General features: G+C 42.3%; 1 protein-coding gene across 3 annotated transcripts in view; it reads left to right on the top strand.

The window, feature by feature from the left end:
- Positions 1 to 15,981, top strand: part of LOC141110382 (sodium/hydrogen exchanger 9B2-like) — a 134,140-nt gene that overhangs the window by 87,267 nt on the left and 30,892 nt on the right. For all 3 annotated transcript variants that reach the window (XM_073601721.1, XM_073601712.1, XM_073601704.1), the window contains one exon: positions 7,743 to 7,849. In XM_073601721.1, the coding sequence (XP_073457822.1) occupies positions 7,743 to 7,849 (107 nt within the window). The remainder of the gene's footprint in view (positions 1 to 7,742; positions 7,850 to 15,981) is intronic.

Genomic DNA, 15,981 nt, shown 5'->3' with positions numbered 1-15,981 from the left:
GTACACACGATCACACCAAAGTCCGACCATCAAGAATGCAGTGACATACAACACGTATGACGGGAATACAAAAAGGAAGTTCAATAGCCAGTAGCCTATAGCTTCCCTCTCGTACTTGCTTCAGAGCATGCGTTATTTTTGGTACATTGGATCAGCATACAGACGGGCGGTTTTCCCCATAGGAATTGGTTCCGTCATAAATATTTAGAACATGTTCTCTTTCTAGGTCCGTCAGAATTTTCGATGGAAAAAGTCCGATGAGGCATACACACGAATGGAATATATGATGAAAAGCTCCCGTCAGATTTTTTTCTGTCAGACATTCCGCTCGTGTGTACGCAGCATTAGAGTTTTTTAAAAAGTGACCCCGATCCCCGCCCCCGCCGGCCCCTTTACATCAATATAGTTCTGGGATCTCCTGTTAAGTACCGGGTCCAGGGGCTCCATATTTTTTCGAACTGTTGGATTTTATCATGTAAGATCGCAGTCAGTCGTTCGTTAAGCATGATCCAGGAGAGCTTGTGTTTGAGCTGATCGAATGGCACCACTGCCAATTTCCATGATTTAGCTATTGTAATTTTCGCTGCTGTAAATACAAACGTTATAAGACGCCTTTGAGATTTTTAAGCTGAATCGATCTCGGCACCTAGCAGTGCCTGTCTTGGGGATTTAATTAAGTTTACCTGGGTGAGGGTGTATATGAAATTGTACACCTTGATCCAATAGCGTCTCACCTTGGGGCACTGCCACCATATGTGGTACATTGTCCCCAGTTGTCCACAGCCACTAAAGCATCTAGGGGAAGCCTCGGGTATGAAGGTCGCCAGTCTTGCTGGGACCGTATACCATCTCATTAAAACTTTGAAATTTGCTTCTATTAGTTAAGTATTTATGATGGATTTCGTGGCCCCCTGGGCTATTTTGTGCCACTCGTCCAGCTCAATGCTCTCCTGGATGTCAGCCTCCCATCTCTTCATGTATTCCACTTTTTCAGTACAATTCGTGAGGACTGTGTATAATCCTCTAATGCCCTTCTTGTTAGGATGCCCCTATGATCACAGATATCTGCTATTCTCAGTAGACCCTTGTTCGTCCACCACTCAAACGTTCTGGGAGAGAGGCCCGAGGTGAATCTCACGTTCCCCAATAGTGGAGCTAAAGGAGTATGTAAGGATTGGAAGTTGTGATATTTAAGTAATCTGTCCCAGATGCTCAAGGAGATAGAAAGTGCCGGACATAGAATCGGGGGTCTCTGCTTAGGAGACAACCAAAGAATGGAGGAGATTGGGTGTGTCTTACAGGCTTCAGCTTCTATCTGCATCAAAATTTGATGTGGTCATGAGCTATGGAATCTAGTAATGTGTGCCAACTGTGCAGCATAGTAGTACTTTAACAAATCTGGAAAGCCTAATCCGCCTTTCTGCTTGGGGGCGTGTAACGTGCGTATATTCACCCTAGGCCTCTTGTTCCCTCAGATGAATGACAGGAATTTAGTTTGAAATGATTTCAGATCCAGTTTGGCTAGTGGCACTGGTAGTGTCCTAAAGAGATACAATATTCTCGGTAGCACGTTCATTTTGACCGAGTGTAGTCTGCCAAACCACGACGGCGGGTGGGTCGACCATCTTGTCAGGTCTGCCCCTAGATTTTTAAACAGTGCAGGATAGTTTTGGGAGTACTGTGTGTTCCAAGATGGAATAAGCTTTATTCCCAAATATGGGAGGGTATCGGTTTTCCATATAAATTTGTAAGATTGTTTTAGGGTGGAAATCATGGTGTCATCTAAGGAGATGTTCATGGCCTGTGATTTGTCATGATTGATTTAGAGGCCTGAGATTATGGAGAATGGTTTGAGTATGGCATATAGGTTGGGAAGGGTGGTAATGGGGGATGAGACTGCCATCAGTATATCATCCGCAAAAAGGATGCATTTGTGTCCGGTGCCCCCACATTCTATTCCCCTAACATCTACAGAGGTTTGTATCTGTATCGCGAGTGGTTCTAGTGCCAGCACAAAAAGTAGCGGGGACAATGGACAGCCTTGGCGTGTCCCTCTTTTGGATGTTAATTGGGCCTGAAAAATAGCCTTTTACCATTAGTGCTGCCGTCGGGGAGCTGTAGAGAGTTTTAAGCGTGGATAAGAAGTGAGTTCCGAATCCTAGTCAGGTCAGGACAAAGTGGTAGTCCCAAGACAGGGAATCGAATGCTTTGTGAATATCCAATGATAGCAGCATTCTCTGTCTTGACCCCCTCCCGTCCCAGTCCGAGTGGACTGCGGAAATAATATCTACGACCCTTTTTGTTTGTTCCGCCGTTAGAAGCCCCTGTACGAATCCCGCCTGATCTGGGTGGATGTAATTAGCTAGAAATGACCGCCAGGATCTTTGTCATAATCTTTAAGTCAGTGTTGATCAACGAAATAGGGCGGTAATTTTCCAACATCCGTGATCTTTACCGGGTTTTGGGAGAACATGTATAAATGCTTTATTTTCCTGGGCAGGATGGGCCGTGCCCTGCCTGATTGCATTAAAGAAGGTACAAAGATGTGAGGTCAGAATCTCTTGAAATTTCTTATAGTATAGCCCTGAGAATTCATCTGGGCCTGGGGCTTTGGAGGGATTAAGATTCTTGATTGCCTGTACAATCTCAGTTTCAGTGAACGCTTGGTCCATTAATTCTAAGTGCTCCTTCTGTAATTTTGGAAGAGGGATGTGTCTAAAGAATTCCTCCATTTTATTCGGTTCTACTTTCTCTGAGGTACTATATAATTTGGCATAAAATTTTGTGAATTCAGTGACTATTCTTTCTGAGTTCTGACTTAGCTGCCCGTTATTCAAGTGTAAGTGAACCCCCCTATCGCTTTCAGGCCAAGGAAGCTGCCATCTTGGCCTCTGTTTAATCTACAACTGCCATGATGCTGCACATGTGATCAGTTTAGACACCAGCCATTGGATGGTTTGACAGTTTGGTTGAGAACACAACCAATGGGAGTGTTACATTTTCGGCACGTGCCAGAAATGAAACAATTTTATGGATGGGTTTACTTCCGCTTTCATTCGCAGCTTAGGTAATGCTGATATATAGGGGCGGGGTACTAATTTTCTCGCTAGCAGTGTAGTGTGTTTATCGGCCATCGTGCAGCATTTGTGCCTTGTGGTAAGGCTTAAGTTTAGGGCTAATCGAGCCTCGTTTATTTTGTCTGATGTCCACCTGTGGTGTCGTTTTTTTTTTGCTCCTTGAGGAGGTCCCGTGTCACTGTGGTGTCTCGATCGATTGCATTGTGCCACCAGTTGGAGTACTTTGCCTCTAATAGTGGCCTTATGGGCTGCCCAATTTATTACAGAGGAAGTTGTTGCTGGTAGATTTTCCCTAAAGTATAAGCGTATCTCTTTCTCTATTTCTGCTACCGTTATCGGGTCATTTAACCACTTAAGCCCCGGACCATTTGGCTGGCCAAAGACCAGAGCACTTTTTGCGTTTCGGCACTGCTTTGTTTGAACTGACAATTGCGCGGTCCTCAGTTTAGGCCGATATGTATTCTTCTACATGTTTTTGGTAAAACAATTGCAATAAGCGTTTATTGATTGGTTTGCGCAAAAGTTATAGCGTCTACAAAATAGGGGATAGGTTTATGGCATTTTTATTAATTTTTTTTTTTTTTTTTTACTAGTAATGGCGGCGATCAGCTTTTTTTTTTTTTTTTTTTTATCGTGACTGCGACATTATGGCGGACACATCGGACACTTTTGGCGCTATTTTGGCACCATTCACATTTATACAGCAATCGGTGCGATTAAAAATGCATTGATTAGTGTGTAAATGTTCTGTGAGAGAAACATATGGCTACGCCAAGTTTTGTTTTTTTTTTCCGGGCCTGAAGAGCTATAAAACTGTGGGTATCTTTTGCTGAGGTATCTTGGGGTCAAGGTTTTGGAGAAATGAGTCTCCTGCAACATCAAGATATCTGCTTTTTGTTTGTGGTAGTATGTGAAGGCTTTTGTTTTCTTTACGGGGGAATTGAAGCCCTGTACATTATGTGTGATGATGGTGTATTTAGTTTAGTGGTCAACCGCCATCGCGGTTCTGCAGAATACGTTTACCCAGACCTAGATATGGAGTCATCTGTGTCCTCATTCCAGGGGATATAGAGTTTCCAGTGACCCACAGGGGTATAACCAGATCGGGGGGGTCACCGCCCCATAGATAAAGGAAAGAAGAGAAAAATTTAGAAAGGTTAGTGATTTTTGGAGAAAACTCTGAATTCCCTCTGGAGAGGTAGCCTCCATATATGGGCTCAACTTGTCTTAATCAGACCTGGTACCCTTTGTGGGTCAATGGGGGGAGATACCCCGTAGGTAGATGCAGGACCCCCTGTGGGGGGGCTCAAACTGATCCGCTCAGGTTGGTGACTGGAGTCTTCCGTTGTTTCTGGGCCTTTGTGAGAACGAAATGGGGGACAAAGCCCTGTTCTTTTGGTTGGTGGGCGGTGTAGTCGGGTGGTCCCCAGAGATGATTTCCAATTCCAATAGAAGGTCTTCGTCATCACGGTAGTTAGAGAAGGAGTAATTCTTGCCTTTGTAAGTAAAGGATAATCTGAAGGGGAAAGACCACCTATATTTGATTTGGCAGTTCAGTAGTTGCTGTAGGAGCGGCTTTAGGGTGCTTCGTTTTTGCACCGTAGAGGGGGCAAGGTCCATGAATAATTGGATCGGGGCTCCAAGTAGATTAAGATTTTGTTTGTACCTGGAGGCCGCCATTAGTTTTTTCTTTTATTTCATAATGGTTTCACTATTATGTCTCACGGAAGTCCGTCAGACCTCGGGGCTGTCGAGCCTTTGTGGATTCGGTTGACCTCTAGGTGATGCGGTAGTATGTCAGGTATTAGTTCCTTCATGAGAATGATCATGGCTCCTTCCAGGTCTGTGTGGGTTTCTGGGAGTCCACGTATGCCTATGTTGTAACGACGGGACCTATTCTCTAAATCCTCGATTTTTGCGTAAGCCTCCTCCGGTCGCCCCTGAAGTTCTGTTGTCATCCTGGTATTTTGGTTGATTCTGTGCACTGTTTTATCTACATTCGTTTCAATAGTGTCCAGTCTGAGTCCAAAACTCTGTATATCTTGTTTAATGTCATATTAGTAATGATAAAGCACGCTTTGGATAATTCCTGCTGTAACATAGTTGAGAATCTTGCAAGCAGTACTGCATTCCCTGCATAAGGGGCCTGTGGAAGTGAGGGATCTGCTGGGCTGGATTGGCTAAAGATGGAGCCTGCCAGATCTGCCATGTTCCTATCCATGGAGGAGTCTGGGTGTCCCAGGGATGCTCTGATGGACAGGGAGGGAGATTCCGCTTCCTGTACCTCCTCATCTGGGTCCCCGGAAGATTGGGAGGAGAAGGGGTCTCTTGGTGCTGCTATGGGAGAGGGATTGGAGTGCTGTGGGGAGTCAGGCTGCTCAGGGCCCCGGCCGCCTCGTGTGTCCTGCTTACCCGGCGCCATCTTGTGAGAGGGGGTCTGTGCAGAGGGAGGTTGCCTTGGCTGATTTTTCCTTATAGCCTGTTTGTATTGACGCTTCTGGCGTCTCATCCCCTTCCCCACGGGTTCTGGTTCGGCTGGGGCTCAGTTTGGTGTTTCCTGCGCTGTTTATTGCTGTATTGAAGCCGGTGGAGTGCGAAGCTCGGCTACTGCATTACCATCCCGGCCGCCGAATGCATTCGCACTCGGCTGCATGTTCTAATTAAACGCACTTACGCTTAAAAGTTTTACCCCTATTGTGGGGTCACCAGTACAGTATTTGTACATTGCAATCATATCCCCTCTCAAGCGTCTCTTCTCCAGAGAGAACAAGTTCAGCGCTTGTAACCTTTCTTCATAACTAATGCCCTCTAGACCCTTTATTCGTTTTTTTGCCCTTCTCTGGACTCTCTCTCCATTTCCAGCACATCCTTCCTGAGGACTGGTGCCCAGAACTGGACAGCATACTCTAGGTGCAGCCGGCCCAGAGTCTTGTAGAGTGGGAGAATTATCCTTTTATCTCTGGCGTTAATCCCCTTTTTAATGCATGCCAATATTCTGTTTGCTTTCCTTGCAGCAGCTTGGCATTGCATGCCATTGCTGAGCCTATCTAGTAGGACCCCAAGTTGTTTTCCATCCTAGCTTCCCCCCAGAGGTTTACCCCCTAGTGAGTAGATTGTATTCATATTTTTGCCACCCAAATGCATTATTTTACATTTTTCTACATTAAACCTCATTTGCCATGTAGTTGCCCACCCCATTAATTTGTTCAGATCTTTTTGCAAGGTTTCCACATCCTGCAGAGAAATTATTGCCCTGCTTAGCTTAGTATCATCTGCAAATACAGAGATTGAACTGTTTATCCCATCCTGCAGGTCGTTTATGAATAAATTAAATAGAATTAGTCCCAGCACAGGACCCTGGGGGACCCCACTTACCACCCCCGGACCATTCCGAGTACTGCCCATTTATCACTACCCTCTGAACTCGCCCCTGTAGCCAGTTTTTAATCCATGTACTCACCCTATGGTCCATGCCAACTAACCTTACTTTGTACAGTTGTTAGGGCTGAAACAACTAATCCGCATAATCGATTCTGAAAATAGTTGTCAACTATTTTTGTAATTGATTAGTTGGTCAACAGATTAGTTGGCCTGCATACAGAATGCATTATATGTTTACATATCAGGAAATAGAGTGAAGCACACATACAGCTCAGTACACCGTCCATACATGTCAGTATACCCAATGCAGCACACATACAACTCAGTACATTGTTCATACATGGCAGTAAGTGCCTAAGAACCTATAAATGTGAATGTGTGAGGAGCAATGCCTCATGGGACATATAGTCCTGGGCAGGAGAAAGAAGTGAGTGATTCTAAAGGCAGACATATTTTTTACCTTGCTATAGGGGCTCTCTATACTTTATTTTGCAGCTAGCTATAATGGCACTCTGAAGGCAGGAGGAGCCAGGAGTACCAGCAGGGGACCCAAGAAGGAGAATCACGGATGCTCTGTTCAAAACCATTACACAGAGCAGGTAAGTATGACAAATTTGTTGTTTAAAAGAAAAAAGTCCAACGTTTATGATCACTTTAGGGGCTCTATGCAGAGAAAATCAGAAACTTTTTACTTGCTTTTAACATTTAATTTTAAACCGAATGTAATTTCTGAACAAAAACCACATACACTGTTTGAACAAATTTTCAATCAAGAAAAGTTTTCGATTCTGCTCCTTTAAATTTTCTGGTCACTGTGATCAAAAACGAACATTAATGCGACCTCACTAATGATTAGAAAATCAAACAAATGTTCTTAAATGAGAATTATTGAAGGGAAAAATTTGTTTATGTATGGCTGGCATAAGTGACAGGTGCAGGTTGTATCAAGCTACCTGCCTATGAAAAGGGAGTCTGTCATGCATAAAATTATATTAAAAATCCTGTATGAAGAACTGCTGAAAACAGCAGTGAGCCAGTCACTTAAGCAGGAAATTTCTGGTGAAAGATTTTTTGTACACTAACTGTGCACCAAGCACTAGAAAACCCTAGCTGGCTGAACTGAACGATCTAGTTTACTAACAATAAATTGCAGAAAGCCTTGTGTAACAATTTTATATTTAATATGAATTTTGCCTAAAGAAAAGTGGTTACCTTATTTTAAAGCAGGCTAATGAAAAATAAATGTATTTAAAACTGTTTTTTTTTTTTTTTTTTTTTTTTTAGGCTCTACCCTTAACACCATCATCCGAGGAGTGTTAGAAGTTGTAATTGGAATTGCAGCTGGACTTCTGCTGGGATTTTTTCTTCATTATTTTCCAAGCAAAGACCAGGTAAAAACCTTGTGAAGTATGTGGACACTTTATTAGGTAAATAAAATGGCCATTTTGCATTTCTGGCTCTTCACAGAGCTTATAGTGCAAATTTTGTTGACAAAAAATTTGCTTAAGGAAAACAACATACACTGCAAACATTGTTCCAATCATGCATAAAATAAACAGTGCTGCGCTACTAAAAATACAATGTGCATAAACAATACAAGGAAGACATGAGCTAAATATTCCAGTCCATGAAAAAGGATGAGTAAAACAGGTGTCAGAACACAATCCACCATTCGTGAAAGATGATCCATATATACTGTGCTTGTGCTCTCCACCATCTGTGTATTAGGCTGCTCATCTCACAATTTGACCCCTGTTTCACCAGCGGGTCAAATATAAAGCAGTTCCCCTATGGGGATATCACAAGGGGCTGGCGTAAAGCTGACACCGGAAGTCCTCAATTCCATACATTTCCTCTAAGTGGTTGACAAGCTCTCCAAGTGTGCAACGATCAGCATATGTATAAAAACAGAATGGCGTGATTTAGTGCTCTCTGTTTTTTAAAACCAATTTATTCCTATAAAAGATGAGTCAAACATACTCACAAGTAAGGCACTATAAGCTGTGCTAGCTGTACAGGTATAGATGCAAATCAAATTGCATAGCCTCGGTGTGACGTCAGCACGTGGGCTCCGCCCCGTATAGGGGACGGAGCCCACGTGCTGACATCACACCGTGGCTCTAAATCTCGCCGTTCTGTTTTTATACATATGCTGATCATTGTACACTTGGAGAGCTTGTCAACCACTTGGAGGAAGTGTATGGAATTGAGGGCTTCCAATGTCAGCTTTACACAAGTCCCTTGTGATATCCCCAGAGGGGAACTGCTTTATTTGACCCGCTGGTGAAACGGATCAAATTGTGAAGTGAGCAGCCTAATACACAGGTGGTGAAGAGCACAGTATATATGGATCATCTTTCACGAATGGTGGATTGTGTTCTGTCACCTGTTTTACTCATCCTTTTTCATGGACTGGAATATTTAGTTCATGTCTTCATTGTATTGTTTATGCACATTGTATTTTTAGTAGTGCAGCACTGTTTATTTATGCATAATTTTTTTTTATAGGTGGATGAACTCACTTTTGAGTGATAGCAGCTACTATTTTTTTTATTCACTGTCACATTAATTGTTATTTAGGATTTGATTGCTTTCACAGTGTTATCTTGCCAATCATACCCTTTTTTGTACCCTTTTTTGAGAAAAATATGCTGGGGTCGGCACAGTCGATCATAATCTACCTGTGAATCACGGGCAGGTAATGGGTAGATTGTGTCCTTTACATGCTGACCCTACGTCTGTAGTGCTTCTTCCCCAAATGCAGAGTGGTGCAGGAAGCAACATACGGTAGCTATGTACCCCTGTGCTGATCCCACCGGCCATCCTTTCCCGCGCATTCCAGGTGCTTCTATGTGACATCTCATAGGATGGATGACAAAGAAAGGCTGGCAGGGATCAGCACACCAGAACAGGCAGCAGCGTGTCACCACCACTCTGCATGGAGGGGGGAGAATCTCACGCCTCCCTACAAACTGTTTGCCCCTGTACACTGCTCCCGGAGAACTGCCTACTCCTGTACACTGCTCTACATACTAATACCTGTACTTTGTTCTACATACTACTTAAAGCAGAACTACACAGTATCTGATCACCACAAACCTAAAACCCTGTTTAATTCATTTTTAATATTCAAAGCAAACTCCTTCATTCATCCATCCATGTCTTCATGCTTTATTTTGCTGAGAAGTCACTTTGAAAAACACGCCATGGCATTTCTGGCCGTGGCCATCTTGTGTAAGGGCAGATGATGATGTAGCATTTACACCCTAGGATCCATCTGCCCTTAGCTCAGGCGTGCAGGCAGAAGGGTGTGCTTAGTTGAGAGAACGCCTACTCCCCTACTGAAGCTTCCTAGGATGTATGACATCATTTTCCTAGGCAAGGAAACCACAAAGTAACTGAAGAAATGTAAAAAAAAAAAAAAAAGTTTAAAACAAGTAAATATGATCTACCTTCCTACCTATCTACTAACGCTAGCAGCATAAGGATTAAAAATAGCCAATGTTGATTGGGAGAGTGATGTTCCGCTTTTAACCTGGCAAAAACTCATTACAGCCAATTGGGTCAAAAAGACTATACAAGGCAGACAAGAATTGAGACCAGCCAGACCTAAACTATTCGAACAAGTCAGCCTGCAATACCAGTTCTGACTTCTGCATCAGACTTGGTTAGAGCTGCATGATTCTGGATAAAATGAGAATCGCAATTTTTTTGCTTAGAAAAAAGGTCATGGTTCTGAACTTTTTTATTTTAAAGCTTTTCAACCCCTGAATATTAGGTTATCAAACAAGATGGTGTGATGTAAGCATGAGTCGCTGTAGCATCCAACTGCTGGTCAGTGTGGAGTCTCTGCTTGCAGCAAATAACTCACTTGAAAGTAGCCGCAGAATGCATGCTAACATCGGCATAGGAGGAGGCCAGACAAGACGTGACAACCCAGGGCAGTAAGTACATGAGACCCTATGGTGTATGTTACTGGCTATTTCAGCTGCTCTAGGCTGTAAGGGAAGGATACCCATGTGGTATGGAACCCCCGACCCCCACCTGCCCCAGCAGGCTGGACATGAGCAATCATTTGGGAGTCCTATGAACTGTTACTCACCCTGGTCTTTATGAACAGTGTCAGGAGTTTGTCTTAAGTGCTCCTCTTTTATATCAGGCGGCTGATCAACATTTGCTCGGATGAATCCTCCATCTCCATCTGCACTGATTAATATCATTGACTGATGCATCTGCCTCTAGAACCTGAAACACGGCTCTTTATAGCACCTTCATCTCCAATACTGGTTGTCTAACCAACTCTATGAACCTTTCTAATTTGGACCCTGTATAGGTCACAGTATACAGAGTCATAACTAGATCCTAATGAATTATTCCATTAGGACTATAGTGTTGAGTCCGTTATGGGCTTTCCTGACTAGTGCTCGGTAGGTGTTTTCCACAGAGACCTTGGTTTGTTTAGTGCCCCATTCACCCAATGTGGTTCTAAGGTGGGGTACTGAACTTATCAGGGCCCTGTTAAGGCAGGTTATGGCTGGTCCCTTTCAGGTGGGACACAGGGAAGTTCAGGGGCGGTTGTGACAAGGGGTGGGTGTTATTCCAGCTCCCCTGGGGGACTGCTGTCCCCCTGTTGGTAGTGTCCTGGGATTAGTTTGGGGAGGGATCATTTAGGGGTGGTTTTTAGGTAGGGTGGGTGTGTGGGGGCTTTTTGTGTATGTGATGCTGACTTTTTGTAATACTTTTACGTAATAAACATGTTTTTTAGGAGTTAACGCCCTTGGGTGTGCATGCTCCCTTTTTTGTTTTTGTTTTTTTTTTCATTATAATCATTTTGATCACACCCTGCCTCAACATTAGTAGGCAAGTACCTCTCTATCATTTTATTTGCAGGGTTCCCATGACCATTTTTTTTTGTTGAATTGGCAATAAAATAATACTCTTTATTTCCATCAAATTTAACAAAATGTAATGAAAAATAACAATGTGTAAAGAAATAAAACAAAATACCATTAAGTTAAATTGGGGTACCACAACTTTTTTGTTTACACTTCAGCTGTCGGTTATTTTACAAATGAAATAAATTTTTATTTTTTATTTTGCTCTTTTGGTAATGTGAAACGTGTAAGTATATGTTAAAGGTGTAAAAATATTAATGAACAAAGCAAACAAAAAAAAAAGTTTTAATTATTAATAGTTTATAAAATAGAAGTAAATGAAAAAAAATCAGCAGGAAAATAAATGGAGCAGAATAAGGAATTAACACAAGGCTGATTAGAGTAAATTAAGGGTTAATAAGGGGTTAAACAGAGGAACAATTTCATACTTTTTTTTATTACTTAATTTTTTATACTTGTCAAGATTACTTTAACCCTTTCATGACTAAGCCTATTTTTGAAATTTGGTGTTTACAAGATAAAATCCGTATTTTTTGCTAGAAAATTAATTAGAACCCCCAAACATTATATATATTTTTTTAGCAGAGAATCTAGAGAATAAAATGGAGATTGTTGCAATATTTTATATCACACGGTATTTGTGCAGCGGTGTTTTAAACGCAAATTTTTGGGAAAAGGGACACTTTCATGAATTTTAAAAAATCCAAACAGTAAAGTTACCCCAATTTTTTTGTATAATGTGAAAGATGTTACGCCGAGTAAATAGATACCAAACCATTCGTGGAATGGCGACAAACTACGGTACCTAATAATTTCCATAGGCGACGCTTTAAATTTTTTTTACGGTTACCAGGTTAGAGTTACAGAGGGAGTCTAGTGCTAGAATTATTGCTCACGCTCTGACGATCGCGGTGATACCTCACATATGTGATTTGAACACCGTTTAGATATGCAGGCGCGACTTCCGTATGCGTTTTCTTTGCTGCGTGAGCTCACAGGGGCGCTTTAAAAAAAAAAATTCTTATTTATTTTATTTAGCTATATATTTATAAATTGTGTTTAAAAATAAAAATTTTTTTGTTGACTTTTATTGCTGTCACAAGGAATGTAAACATCCCTTGTGACAGTAATAGGTGGTGACAGGTACTCTTTATGGAGGGATCGGGGGTCTAAAAGACTTCATGTATTCAGATTCCGAAAACGGCGATTCTGAATACTGTATATTTTTTTGAAAACCGGCGCCATTGGCAGCCGAGTAAACGGGAAGTGACGTCATGATGTTGCTTCCGCTTTTACAATTAGAAGGCTGGAACGAAGCTGTGGGTGGCTTCGTTCCAGCCTTCTAATTGTAAATGCGGAAGAGACGTCACCTGGTCTCCTGATCGAACGGGAGGCCCGGTAAGAGCAGCGGGAGGGGGGGTGTCCCCTCCCGCTCCTCCGGTATAACAGCCGAGCGGCTTTTAGCCGTATCGGTTGTTCTACTCGGATAGCCAATCGCCGGCTCTAAACAACGGTACCGGGATGATGCCTGCAGCTGTGGGCATCATCCCGGTATAACCCCGGAAAGCCGAGTACGCACATCTGCGTACGCTCGGCGGGAAGGGGTTAAACTGACTTCATTTGCAGACCAAAGTTCATCCCTTTGATCTGTAAATGAATAAACAGAAAGATAAAATGTTTCTTTTTATCTGTCTTTCAGCTGAGCAATGTTGATAAACATTGGTAGCTGCTTTTTTTTTTTTGTTTTTTTTTCTTTTGTTTTTTCCTTTTTTGACAGCTGTGAGCAGGGGAACTGCTCTGCATTTTTTACATGAATCGTGGAAATGCAGGATTAAGATTGTGTGGGGTTCTCATTGAGATCGCAATCTTTTAACGATTAATCGTGCAGCTCTAGACTTGGTGATCAATCACTCCAGACATTAAAAAAAAAGGGTGAATGACAGTCCTTGCCAAATTTCTGACCTAAAGCTAATTTTTAAGGTACACCAAGTTTATATTTTTTAAGTGACACTTGTCAAATTTTATTCTTGTCATCATTTTTTTTTTTTCCTTGGGCCTTGTTAATTTCTTAGATAAAGAATGCCCCCCACCTCTTTTGATTTTTTTTCCATGTTAATCGAGTAGGTATCCACTTCTCAAAGGTTGCCTACCCCAGGGATATGTTTAAGCTCAAATCCAAATGTAAGAAAATTAAAAATGACCACGCTAAACAAATAAAAAAAAACTTAATAAAAAATCTAGTGAAGCAGCTAACAGCTATCAAAATTGTGAGATATACAGATAACAGGAGTTAGCGCTGTCACATCAAATCCAAGTGTGTGTGTGTGTGTGTGTGTGTTTTGTTTTTGTTTTTTTCAGTTACATTGACAAATGTACCTGCAGAGCTGTAGATAATCATTTTTCTTTTTTTGGGGGGGTTCATGTGCATCCTTAAAATGAATTGGCAATTTATTTTTTTTCTGTTCACTTACCTGATTTATGCCTATATCTAATTTCACCTCCTCCTCTAGGGTGCTGTGCATCATTTCCGGTTTTGCATTGGCTCCTGGGAGATCTTGGTCAGCTTGGCATTTTTGGAAATTCCTGGCAAGCTTGGCATGGCACGGCCCAAGTAACATTTTAACATTGGCGTCTATGGAAAATCTTGGTCAGCCTAGCATGGCTAAGATTTTCCAAAATTGCACCGCACTGCACATGCGTGAAATTGGCAGGTGCATGCTGGGTAGCTGGAATCCGGGAAGGACACTGTGGCTTCAGATGCCCACACTGGAGATGGCCGCCCTGTGCAGAAACTTCTTAAAGTAAGAAAACACTGCTTGCACAGATAGAAAACTAGGCATAGTTTACAGCATACCTTTGTTACTTTGCACGAGGCATGAGTATTCTAGGGGTATATTTCGGCCGGAACTCCGCTCTGCAAACTCAGCAGATGGGAGGCAAAGGTTATACAGGCTGTTACACTTGGCAGGTGGTAGCTCCCGTCAAATGTGACTCATTCACCATGCGGTTGTGGTGCAGGTATTTAGAGGTTAAAACAGGCAGTGAGGAGGGAAGATTTCCCCATCCACAAAAGCGAGGTGAATGTAGAAATGCTCCCTGCTGTTTTATTGTATTCTAAAGCTGGCCATAGATGGATTGAAATTCGTCTGGTTCAGCAGGGACCGGCCAAAATTCTATCCATATATGGCCACTGTGCTTGCACAGAAGGCGATCTGCTGCCCTGTCAGATTTTCCCCACTTGACCAATGCCGGCAGTGCTAATCAGTGTATTCTGATGGTGGGGAAGTCTTTGTGCTGTTAGAATACAGAATATGTGCATGGGGAAATCGAGTCAGATTTTATCATTCAACCCACTGGTTTAATGGAAAAAAAAAAAGACTCATTGATGGCCAGCTTAACAGTCAGATGCCTCTGTTTCTAATTTTTAGAGACTTGTTAATGACTGGAATGGTACCACTGGATTGGCGCAGGGCCAATGTGGTGCCTATATTTAAAAAGGGATCAAAGTCTTTACCAAGTAACTATAGACCTGTTAGTTTAACTTCTATAGTCGGGAAGATACTTGAGAGTTTAATAAAAGACCACATAAGTGAGTTCTTGCAGGAAAAAATAATTTTATGCAATAGACGGCATGCATTCATGAAAGATAGAAGTTGTCAAACAAACCTGATTTCTTTTTATGAGGAGATGAGTAAAACCTTGGACAGAGGGGTGGCTGTGCATGTGGTGTACCTGGATTTTGCAAAAGCGTTTGACACAGTTCCCCACACACGGCTTATGTGCAAGGTAAAGTCTACAGGCTTGGAAAGATACATTTGTAAATGGATAGAAAACTGGCTAAAAGACAGAATTCAAGCAGTAGTGGTTAATGACTCTTATGCCCCGTACACACGGTCGGATTTTCCGACGGAAAATGTGTGATAGGACCTTGTTGTCGAAAATTCCGACCGTGTGTAGGCTCCATCACACATTTTCCATCGGATTTTCCGACACACAAAGTTTGAGAGCAGGATATAAAATTTTCCGACAACAAAATCCGTTATCGGAAATTCCGATCGTGTGTACACAAATCCGACGGACAAAGTGCCACGCATGCTCAGAATAAATAAAGAGATGAAAGCTGTTGGCCACTGCCCCGTTTATCGTCCCAACGTACGTGTTTTACGTCACCGCGTTTAGAACGATCGGATTTTCCGACAACTTTGTGTGACCGTGTGTATGCAAGACAAGTTTGAGCCAACATCCGTCGGAAAAAATCCTAGGATTTTGTTGTCGGAATGTCCGAACAAAGTCCGACCGTGTGTACAGGGCATAACTCTGAATGGTCTAAGGTTATCAGTGGTGTACTCCAAGGTTCAGTGTGTTGGGACCCTTACTTTTTAATATCTTTATAATTGATATAGAGTCTGGGATTAAAAGTAACATTTCTGTTTCAATATTAAGTTTCGAGAGAGTATGACAAGCCATGATTTTCCCACACAGGGGCAATATTGAACAGGCACATACAAAAGAAAAAGCGTATGTACGTAGAATGATTAACATAACTATAAACTGTTGCCAGGACCCAAAAGGGTCAGGGTAGAGGAAAGGCAAATATCCCAAGTTATACTGTATTGTCCCCTAAGGGA

This window comes from Aquarana catesbeiana, linkage group LG01 (assembly GCF_042186555.1).
Source record: "Aquarana catesbeiana isolate 2022-GZ linkage group LG01, ASM4218655v1, whole genome shotgun sequence".
Taxonomy (NCBI): Eukaryota; Metazoa; Chordata; class Amphibia; order Anura; family Ranidae; genus Aquarana; species Aquarana catesbeiana.
The sequence above is the reverse complement of the archived record's forward strand: the minus strand, read 5'-3'. Positions and strand labels throughout refer to the sequence as shown.